An 11822-nucleotide genomic window follows, 5' to 3' on the forward strand; every position below is an offset into this window, starting at 1 on the left:
TCACAAATATTAACTTATCTTCAAAAAACTCCAGTGACATGAGGGTTGGTATTATCCCCATTTTACGGCTGAAGAACTGAGGCACCGAGATTAAGGTAAAAAGTATATACTTATTTGGGCACCCAATTTGAGATGCTTAGGACCTGGTTTTTCAGTGTACTTATTATGTAGCACTTTATGTATTCAAGCACAACTCCCATTGACTTCAGTTGCAGTTGTGAGTGCTCAGCACTTCTGCAAATTGAGCCCTGTGGTCTCAGGCCGAAAGGAAGAACACACAATTAGTGATCAACTGTGAAAAGTTTGATTTAAGTGACTTGCCCAGCATCACCTAGGAACCCTGTGGCAGAGGCAGGGATATAATCCAATTATCCAGGACCACATTCAGCTGCCTTAATCATGAGACCATCCTTCCTCTTCCTGCAATCCCCAGCCTCATTCACTAGACAGCTTCCAATTTTGGAGGGGTGGGGGGGATGGAGGGGTCCTACAAAAAACAGTCTCCTTCACTGCATAGCCCTGATTTAGCCTCAAAGCAGATCTAACCTGTGCACTGAATGAGACAGGGGTCCTGTGTGGGTGGGGGGGAGAATGTGATCATGTAATTAAAGACTGTATCATAATACATATACACCAGGGGGGCAAATTAAGGGAGCAAAGTAACCTTAACTCTGGCATTTCCTAACTTTGTAGTGCTTGACTTTGCAATCTTAATAATGTTCTTTTAATATAGGTTGTGTGTATAATGTCCTAGGATTTGAAAAAAGCAAACTGAAAAACATTCCTTCATGTGGCATCATATTGTCACCCATATGGGTCATCAGCAGGGTTGGAACCTTTGGATTCACTGCACAGACCTCTGTCACTTGAGTTGAGTAACTGATAGCATTAGAAATTTGTCATCCTCTATGCAAACCAGCACAGAAGGGTGCAAGATATAGCCATTAAAAGTGGGTTTCACAGAAATTTGTTGACAGAGGAATGGTGAGATTAAAGAATCCTTATTTTCATTCTGGGCTCTGAAAGTGACTGTGCACTAGTGTGCACAGACCCTTATGCCCTCTGCCCCTGTCTTCTCTTCCCCACCAGTGATTCCTTGTCCCAGTCCCATTCTCCTTTCCTACCCAGTCCTACTCTCCATTCCTCTGGTCCATCATCTCAGTTTGGAAAGGACTGGCTGGGCAAGAAGACAATCTGTCTCTCCCCTTAAATGATAATTGGGAATCATTTAAGAACACCTTAGTAGGTGCCCAAAATATCAAAATTGAGGAAGGAGGCCATGCTGGTAAAAAAACTGACTTGGTTTAGAGGGGAAGTAAAGACAGCTAAAAAAAAGTTATATGTAACAAAGAAAGGGAAGTAGATAGGAATTAAATAAAATCAGAAGTTAGGAATTGTAGAAATTTGATAAGGGAAGCAAACAGACACAAGGAGAAATCTGTGGCCAGAAGAGTAGAGTTAAGGACAATAAGAAGGAGTTTTTAAAATGTTAGGAACAAAAAGAATCCTGACAATGGTATTGGTCCATTACTAGATGGAAATGGAAGAATTATCAATAATAATGCAGAAAAGGCAGAAGTATTCAATAAATATTTCTGTTCTGGACTTGAGGAAAAAAAAGATGATTTAATCATATCCGGTGATAACACTCTTTCCATTCCACTTGTATTTCTGGAGCATGATAAACAGAAGCTACTAAAGTTAGGTCCAGATAGCTAGCTCTTTTAAAATTCCTGGATGCATGTTGAGAGCTCACAAGATCATTAATATTGCTTTTCAATAAGTGTTGGAGCACTGGGGAAGTTCCAGAAGACTGGAAGAAAGCTAATGTGCCATTTTTGAAAAGGGTAAACCGGATGACCTGGGAATTATAGGTCTGTCAATATTGATCCCAGGCAAAATAATGGGAGACGCTGATCATTAAAAGAGGGTGGGTAATGTAGTAAATGCAAATCAACATGCATTTATGGAAAATAGATCCTGTCAAACTATCTTGATATATGTTTTTGATGAGATTACAATTTGGGTGATAAAGGGAATAGCATTGCTGTAATAGACTTCTGTAAGACGTTTGACTAGGTATTGCATGATATTTTGATTAAAACTAGAATGATATGAAATTAACACAGCACACATTGAATAGATTAAAGACTGGCTAATTGTTAGGTCTCAAAATGTAATTATAAATGGCGAATTTTCATTGAGTGAGTGTGTTTCTAGTGTGATCCCGCAGGGATCTGTTCTGGGCCCTACACTATAACATTTTTATCAATGATCTGGAAGAAAGCTTGCAGAAGACACAGAAATTGTGGGAGTGGTAAATAAGGAAGAGGACAGCTCTGAGAGGAGGGAGCATGCCCAGTGAGGACAGAATTTTCAGAGATTTTAGCTGTTAAGCTTTAGCAAGTCTCTACAGAGACTGAATTTTTCAAATGCTTATAACTTGGCCAAATTTGGGCAGATTTCCACAGGTATGGCAAAATCCACATCCTTGACACAAAGGCCACCCCTCAAGTGCCTGCTGCAAAGGAAGTAGGCGCCAGAGCATTTCAGAGAAAAGGTCTCAAGAATTCAACAACTTATTTTTCCATAGCCGCCTTCTCTGAAATGGCCAATCTGTTTTGGCTGAAATATTCCAAAAAATTTTCAAGCCATGGCAGACACCCAGCATGGAAAATTTATGTGCAAACGGTTGAAGTTTGCAAGTTATAAGCAACTGAAAACAGGGTCTTCTAATGAGAAATGTTGGGCAAACTTAATAATATGTGGTGCTACTAGCACCCCACCTATAAATATGTAACTCTTTTCTTTTCTCTTTAGATTCAAAGCAACTCAAAACCATTTCCTACCAGCTCTCCCGTGAGCCACCTTCCCCTGGAGGCTGGACTCTCATGCCTTATGAGACAGTTGAGAGACTAGAGAAAGAGGAAATTAACTATAGTATTACTTGCTGTGACTTTACCATTGCAGGTGGAAAGGTAACAGCACCTGTACTTTCTCTGTGCTAGATCCCCACTCTTGGGTCTGACCCTTCCAGGGTGACATTCACCTCTGTGCACAAGGCCTTAAGAAGGGCCTTAGTGGGACATAAATGATGTGTTGGCCTTTCACTGCCTCTGGTCATTGGGGTGAGTTTCACTCCCAGTGTGCAAGAGGCCAGGAACTCACAACACTGAGGAATTTAGAGAGCTGCTCCCTCCACCATGGTCTGACCCACAGTTCTGTGTCAGTTCCTTTATCAGAGAGACCATGGCCAGCAAAGGAGCTTCATCCATTTGCTGCTTTGCCAGCAGCCATTGGGACAGTTTTAGTGACTTAAGCTTTTAGTGTTTCTTGACGGTCAGAGTCTTGCTAATTTCCTTTTCTTTTTGCCTTTACCTGGTAGTCCTCTCCATTTTAGCTTGTGTCTGAAGTGGGAATACAGTGCAGTCCTTCTGTTGAGGAACAAAATGAGCTGTAACACGTAGCAGGGGAACATGATCTAGTAATGAAAGCACTAGGCCAGCAGTTCAGGAGATCTGTGTTCTAATCCTAGAACTTCAAACCTCTCTGTGCCCGTCTAAAGTAATTGTATGGCCACCATTACCACAGGCATCTTATAGACTTTGGAGATGTCTACACTAGCAAGCTTACAGCCACACAGCTATACCGAAGCAGCTGCGCCGCTGTAAGATCGCTTGTGTAGCCACTCTACGTTGATGGGAGAGAGCTCTCCTGTCAACATAATAAAACCACCTCCATGAGCACTGGTAGCTGTGTTGGCGGGAGAAGGTCTCCCACTGACATAGCGCTGTGCACACCGGCATGTCTGTCGGTGTAACTTATGTCACTCGGGGGTGTTTTTTTCCACACCCCTGAGCAACATAAGTTATAAAGACAAAAGTGGTAGTGTAGACATGGCCTTCGATCAGGGGTGGGCAAATTTTTTGGCCCGAGGGCCACATCTGGGTATGGAAATTGTATGGTGGGCCATGAATGCTCACGAAATTAGGGGTTGGGGTGTGGGAGGGGGTGAGGGTGAGGGCTCCAGCTGGGGGTGCGGGCTCTGGGGTAGGGCCAGAAATGAGGAGTTCAGGGTGCAGGAGGGGGCTCCGGGCTGGGGGATGTGAGGGCTGCAGCTGGCAGGGCGGGCTCTGGAGTGCATGAGGCTGGTACTGAGGGGTTTGGAGAGGGTCAGGGGTGCAGGCTCTGGACAGTGCTTACCTCAAGCAGCTCCCAGAAGCAGCGGCATGTCCCCCCTCTGGCTCCTACGTGCAGGTGTGGCCAAGCAGCTCTGCACGCTGCCCCGTCCACAGGCACTGCCCCTGCAGCTCCCATCGGCCTTGGTTCCAGCCAATGGGAGCTGCGGGGGGCGGGCACTTGGGTCAGGGTCAGTGTGCGGAGCCCCCTGGATGCCTCTACGTGTAGGAGCTGGAAGGAGGACATAGTGCTGCTTCCAGGAGCTGTGCGGAGTGGGGCAAGCCCTAGACCCCACTCCCCAGCAGAAGCTCGAGGGCCAGATTAAAACATCTGAAAGGCTGGATGCAGCCCCCGGGCTGTAGTTTGCCCACCCCTGCCTTAGATTGTAAAGTCTTCAGGCCACAGATCCAAGTAACATGTGGAGGGTGAGTGAGAGGGGGGGAAAAAATCAACATCAAGTTTTTTTAACTCCAAGCTAAGAGCCAGGCTTTCCTGAAGTGGGTGTAATAAGGCACTAAGCCCTTAAGAAGATAAACACATGAACAATTGGGAGATTGTGCCTTTAATAGTGAGGTTTATGTGAAGATCCAACTCATCATTTTTTTTCTTCTTTTTAATATGTAGCTAGTGAAGCGACAGTTCTTGGAAAAATACTACAAACACGGAGGAAAGTTCCTTACCATATTTCCAGACGGTACAGCACAATTATTGTATCCTTCACAAGGCTCATTTACCTGAGCAGTCCAGAAATTTGATCACATTTTAAAAGATTAGTTCCTTTTACCTCAGAATAACTTGATGTATCACTCACATTTGCTACCGCAGCCCAAAAAATGCTAATTTTAAAAAATTGATTTAGATTTTCAAGACCAACTAGTGACACCTTCAATGGCCCCTGATTTTCAGGAAGGACTGAACATCTGCCCTGTGAAAGTCAGATCCCTTCCTAATGTCTCAGGTTAGGCACCCAAAAATTACTGCTCACTTGACAATTTAGGGTTTAAATCTTAACTAGTATTTTATGATGATAAAGGCATGTTCTACAAACGATGCTAGTCTCAATCTTAGAAGTTCTATTCCTGATGACCAGAATAACTCCTCTTTTCTCCAAGGAACTGCAGCTGCTGTAGAAGTACTGAGTGTTACTGCTGTGATAGGTTCAAGATTTGAATGCTGTGCAATCTTAACTGAGCATTGCCTGGTAATATTTCATGACAAGAGGATGTTTGTTTGGAGAACTAGATTGGATTTCTATGTGAGAGGGTGGCAGGGTAACACTAGGATTACCATACTTAAAAAATAAAAAAAGAGGACATTCCACGGGGCCCTGGCCCCGCCCCTTTTCCACCCCCGGCCCTGCCGCAACTCCACCCCTTCCCCGCCCAACTCTGCCCATTCCCCAAAGTCCCCGCCCTAACTCCCCCTCCTCCCTCCCAGCCATGCAAACAGGGCTGCCCAAGCGCTACCGGCTTCACGGTTTGCCGGGCAGCCTCCAGACCCTCCCCCAGGAGGGGAAGCGCCCAGCCAGGGGCACAGGGTCTGGAGGCTGCCCGGCAAACCGTGAAGCCGGTAGCGCTCGGGCTTCGGGCAGCCCCCTTGCCTCCGGACCCTGCGCCCCCGGCCGGGCACTGGCTGCTCTGCTCCTCCCCTGACTCTTCGGCTCTGTTTAAGAGCCAAGCTGCCCGAGCCAGCGCTACGGGCTTCGGGCAGCCCCCTTGCCTCCGGACCCTGCGCCGTCGGAGCAGAGCAGCTGGAGCCGGGGAGGAGAAGTGCCCGGCCGGCGGCTGGGGTCCGGTAGCACTGGCTCGGGCAGCTTGGCTCTTAAACAGAGCCGAAGGCTGAGTCGGGGAGGAGCAGAGCAGCCGCGGGAGAGGAAGTGCCCGTCTGTATTTTTCCCAGACATGTTCGTCTTTTTGGCAATTCCCCCCCGGACGGGGGTTTGATTGCCGAAAAGCCGGACATGTCCGGGAAAAACCGGACGTATGGTAACCCTAGGTAACACAAGAATAGGAGCCACTTATTTGCCAACCCCCCGCCCTGCAGTAACAGAAGGCTCAGACATACTAACTTAGAATCAATGGGGGGAGGGAGAAGCAAAGCTTCCCCAAACCTGGGAATGGCAAAGGATAAAACCTACCCTGAAGTCTTAGCTGTCACGGTGGTGATTGCTACAGAGATTTAAGAACAGCCACCGTAAGCTCCACAACCTTAATGATAGTGGGGTTACTGCCGCATTGTGATGAAACTGGCTTGCATCAGGGCAGACTCCATTTTGAAGCATATGCATTCAAAACGGAACAGAGCTTGGTTTGAAATAACAAATACCTTTAATACCCTTAAGTATCCTAGAGCACTTGGCAAAGCCACAAGCTGGACACTGGTAGTGCTGCACTGATGCTCCCAGTGTGCGCCCTGCAGCATGTCACACACAGGCTCAGCTCTTAGAACCTTTGTGCTGTACTGACTTGGCCAGGGCACCAGGTAGATCTGTCACTCTTTTGGAAAGAGCACTGGGAGTTCATTTACCTGCAGTTGGCGCTTCAGTTTAACACCTCAAATGGAGCTGCACCTCTCACAGTGCAACAGCCTCCCCTGCCCCAGTGTAGCACTGGAGTGTCAATCACTGGGAGCAACTATGTGGCCAAGTTCACCCACAAGCTTCTTCAGGAGACGCAAGCACTTTAGAACCTGAGCTATGCTGATATACCCCCAGCCATGGGTGTCCATTCTTGAAAATGACTTTCAAATGGGTAGATCTAAGATTAACCTTTTGAGAAGTGTCCTGTGTTTAAGAAGGAGCATGTAAAAGATACTAGGGACAGATACAAGTCATGAATTTACAAGACATCAAGAGCTGTTTAAACCCAACAGAAATAGAACATCTCCAAGTGACTCTGTAGTCCTGAAACTAGCTTTACCATTGTCCATTGCAACACTAAGATCCTCTTGTTGTTTTTCCTTTGCAGCGACGTTTTTCTGACTCAGTGACACACCAGACAGGACTTATTGAAATATTGCTCCCAAAATGAACATGGGTTTGAAATAGCTTCCCTGCTTTTGCTATCAACCCCCACCCCTACTCAGTTCCAGAGATAGAGCTATTAATTAGTATTGTCAAATTACAAGATGCCATAAATGTGCATGACGCATGTTAAATCAAGTCTACCAGAGATAACTTATCCCTGGGCTCAAAAGATATTTCTGAAGAGCAAATGTTTTGCTTTTCAGATTGCACCAAGTGTTTGGGTTTGTTGGGTTTTTGTTGCTTGGGGTTTTTGTTTTTTTATTTGCGTTATGATTTCCATGGGGACGATACATCCAGCCCCAGATTTCCTTATAGGGTTTCACTGCTCCCATTACAATTACACAAGTTGATTCAATATACCCAGAACATTTTTCCAGATATGTGTCCATAGGTGCTGACTTTTATTTTTCCCTGGGGGTGCTCCAGCCCTTCTGCCCTTCCCCATCCCCCAAGACCCTGCCCTCACTCTGCCTCTTTTCACCCCTGCTGCACCCCCTCCCCAAGGCCCTGTCCATCTGCCACTCACTGCTCTCCACCCTGCCGCAAACCCCTCCCTAAGCTGCTGATCAGCTGTTTGGTGGTGCCCCTGGCCTAGCTGATTGGGGGTGCTGCCAAACAACTGTGGCTGGTGGGTGTTGAGCACCCACTATTTTTTTGGAGCACCCATGGAGTCAGCGCCTATGTATGTGTCTTTAGTGTACATTGGCTAAGTGGCGTTACCTACCTCTTTGGTTACTATTGTAAGGAATCATTTCTGTTTAAATGGGAGAACACGTTAATAGAGTCCTCCATCCCTCACCACTTACTGCTGGTTGCATACAGACCACCTGTACACACAGCTCCTCACAGGCTACAATGAAACATCTTTTTGGAAACCTGTAAGCCAGGGGTGGCCAACCTGTGGCTCCGGAGCCACATGCGGCTCTTCAGAAGTTAATATGCGGCTCCTTGTATAGGCACCGACTCTGGGGCTGGAGCTACAGGCACCAATTTTCCAGTGTGCCAGGGGGTGTGCTCACTGCTCAACCCCTGGCTCTGCCACAGACCCTGCCCCCACTCCACCCCTTCTCACCGCCTCCTCTGAGCCTGCAGTGCCCTCACTCCTTCCCCCTCCCCTCCCAGAGCTTCCTGCACACCATGAAACAGCTGATCAGGAGGTGCTGGGAGGGAAGGGGAGGTGCTGATCGGGGAGCTGCCGGTGGGTGGGAGGGAGGTCCTGGGAGCGGGGTGTGGGAGCTGCTGATATATTACTGTGACTCTTTGACAATGTACATTGGTAAATTCTGGCTCCTTCTCAGGCTCAGGTTGGCCACCCCTGCTGTAAGGGATTACTCTTACCATCATTCATCCTCTGACATCAAGATACATTGTTGGAAGGGACTTGGCCTCTAACACCCCCTGGTGGCCATTTCCTTGGCCCCAAAATGGTCTGTCTCTGTCATAGTCTTCCTAACCTGGCCACTTAAAAGTTCAGTCCTCTCCCAGGGTGATATAAGGTCCAACTATAGTTCCAAATAAATATTGAAACTAATAATTCTTCTGCCCCAGTTGGGCTAAACTGTAGTTCTCTTCTTGGCCCCTAAGCCCAGGTCCTGCAAAGCATCTCCTAGGCTGGCTTCCTCCCAGTAGGTTTTCCCTCTACTCCCTCTCTTCCCTGGGGAGTCTGGTAGCTTCCCTCAAGGACATCCCTGCTCTAACAGACCCTGCCCCCACAGGAGCCTTACCTTTTCCATGGGGCTCTCTTCCAACCTGACTCCTCCAGGCCCTTCCAAGAGAGAAAACACCTCTCCTACATCTCCCCCTACTGAGTTACCAGTTCTGTGTAAGCAGTTGTCTCTGACCTCCCTGCAGCTGGGGTCAGTCATTCTAATTAAGTCGCTATCACACACAGCTGGGGGATAGCTGCCAGGACCCAGGGTGTGGCTAAGCCTGAGACAGAGCCCCTTGGTTAAAATATTGGCAGCTCAGTCTCAGGGGCTTTAAACAATATTCTAGCTGTTGTGACAACTTTTGTATTATAAAACACTTACCAAACTATTGAATGCTTGATAATAGGGCAGTTCTACTAGCCAAACAATGAGGCTTTGAACACCTTATCTGAACACAGCTATCCATCTGGCAATCTGGCCGTTATCATTGTGCAAAAGAGGAGAGGTTATATTTGTATAGTACAGGAAGACAAGCCAAATAATGCAACAATCCAAGCAGTGTTTGAGTCCAGTGGCAAAGGTACTTGCTATCATCCAAACGGAATTGTATGGTATGTCCATGTAAAGCAAATCACCCTGGTTTTCTGTTTAGCATGTGCTGACACATTTGTAGCTCAGAAGGGTTATTTTCCCCCTTTGTTTAAAAATTAGCATTTTAATAGCATCTTTTAAATAAATTCAAATGCCAAGCTCTAGCCTAGGTCGGGTGCTTTCCAACTTACAGTTTTATTTATGTTCTGAGGCCATGATCCTGCAGCCAGTTAATCGTGTGCATAAGCAAGCCCATTGAGGTGAATGGAACCACTCTTATGCTTAAGCGCATATGAAATGTTTGCGGGATCAGGGCCCATTGTTGTAAAACATACAAAGCCAACCTAAATCACAGGTGAAGACGTCAGATGAAAACCATAAATCCCTCTGAACTAGACATGGAACAACCCTTGAACTGTACAGTATTTGCAGAGCTGTGTTTTGTGCACCGGGGACTCCTCCTTGGAAGCTGAGAAGCCTGGGAGTGGGATGATGTATGGGGAAAACTGTTAACAGTAATTCCACTTTTTACTCCCCACCCACACAAGCAATAAATTTGCCTAAAATACCATACAGCAAAGTCAGTAAATGTAAAGTCCTGGAAACTGTGCAGCGAATTAAAGAGAAGAAAACACAGTGGGGTGAAAGCCTCTCATTTTTCTACTTCTGGTTATTTAGGGTTCAATTCTGCAAGGGACCAAACCCCTTTAGCAGCTTTTGACTTCACTAGGAGTTGAGCATCTCCTAGAGGTGCTACTTTCAATACTGTGTGAAGTCAAGCCCTTAGGGCCCAGGTTTATGACCTACCTCAGCAGAAGAAAGACTCCCTCTATGACTAGGTTTAGACATGTAAGGGCCCAGTCCTCCAGACCCTTACTCATGAGTAGTCCCTTTGATTGCAGGACAGTAAAAGTTTGCAGGAGTGGGCCTACATTGTATTAGTAACAGCAAGGCATGATCTGTTATGGAAAGCACTAATTTTATTAATTTATTCCCTACTTGTTTAGGATAAACATAAATATTCAGGGAGGACATTATTCAGACCAAGCAGGCAACAGGGTGCGAATGTGGACCTGGCCAAGTAATTTGATGGACTCTGGACCCCGCATTTCATTTAAACCCATCTTTATATCCTTGAACCAATATGTTGGTGTCAGGATAGTTGGACAAGACAAGATTGCGGTTTCTTTTCTTGCCATGGGCCAACAAGCCAAATTCAATGTGGGAACAAAAGTGCAGGTACTTAAGCGCGCGCACGCACACACCCCAGCCCTCCCCCCCCATTGGATCAACCGCACGTCTCCTTGCCATTAAACTTCCCTCCTTTTGTTTGGCCACAGGCAGCTTATGCATTTTTTGTAAAATGTTTAGCTATTTTCCCCAAACCTCGCTGGTATCATCGTGGTCAGTTTGTTCGTTGTCCAACCTCCGTAGAACCTCATCCTTAGGTCCAAATCTGGATATAGGTTGAGACTTAAGCGCCCCTGCAACTCCCCCCCCCCCCCCAGTCCATATTATTGGTCTGCAGCAGCCAAACACAGCTCCTGTATACAGATTATTCCTTCCAGAAGCACCAGTAATCTGCACTGGGTGATGTTTAGATTGTAGAGGCCAAGGAATGGATTAAATTACGCAGAGCACCCTTGTTTGTTGGAGTCAGGAAAGATGCAGGCAGAGGGGCATTTCCAAATTAATTTGTTTCAAATATTTTATTTCAATCACTGAGCATTTTACATGGTTCACATTGTTTCTAATATCACAAGCCAGCAATGAGAACAGCAAATTAAGTCTTTAATTAGCAGGAGTACCGGACAAGCAACCTGCCCTGAGAGAGAAAGAGCGCTTCCCCCTCACAGGTTTGGGGGGGGGGGGCAGGCTTATGCTCCCATTGCTGGGCATAGCTTTGCTGTTTTGCTCTCATGTTTCTCTCTGCTTCTGTGAGTTTTGATCCTCCAGGAACTGTTGATTGCTGTTCTAAACATAAACATTTTATAACTCTCCACCCCCTACACCTTCTTTCTTTCAAAGGTAAGGCAGCCTGGTAAACTTCCACCACCAAAACATGTATGCGAAGAAGACCTGCTGCTGTTTGCCTGCAAAATAAAGATTCAGCGTCTGTTTGATAGACTACATGGATGTTTAAACTTCCCATCTACTGAGCAGTGGGACAAAATCAAACCCCCTTCCTACCTTGCAACACAGGCTTTAAAATTAATGTACCTTTGTAAGAATTCCGACATAAGTGATGATGTTGACTGTTCAATAAGAGCTATAATAAATGCACCTGTCTGACTAGCAGTGTGTGTGTTGCATAAAGACAATATTCGTTTAATTATTCTGAGGAATATTTGCAGCTGTGTGTGTACTGAAGAATTGCA

The 11822-nt window shown here is 46.3% G+C and overlaps 1 protein-coding gene across 1 annotated transcript in view; it reads left to right on the plus strand.

Annotated features, from left to right (window-relative positions):
- Positions 1–11762, plus strand: part of ERICH6 (glutamate rich 6) — a 35892-nt gene extending 24130 nt beyond the window's left edge. Inside the window, exons 14-18 of the mRNA XM_005286919.3 lie at positions 2821–2978; positions 4804–4889; positions 9312–9464; positions 10452–10683; positions 11473–11762. Coding sequence (XP_005286976.2) covers positions 2821–2978; positions 4804–4889; positions 9312–9464; positions 10452–10683; positions 11473–11736 — 893 coding nt within the window. The 3' untranslated portion in view covers positions 11737–11762. The remainder of the gene's footprint in view (positions 1–2820; positions 2979–4803; positions 4890–9311; positions 9465–10451; positions 10684–11472) is intronic.
- The last annotated feature ends 60 nt before the right edge of the window (positions 11763–11822 follow it).

This window comes from Chrysemys picta, chromosome 9 (assembly GCF_011386835.1).
Source record: "Chrysemys picta bellii isolate R12L10 chromosome 9, ASM1138683v2, whole genome shotgun sequence".
Classification (NCBI taxonomy): Eukaryota; Metazoa; Chordata; order Testudines; family Emydidae; genus Chrysemys; species Chrysemys picta.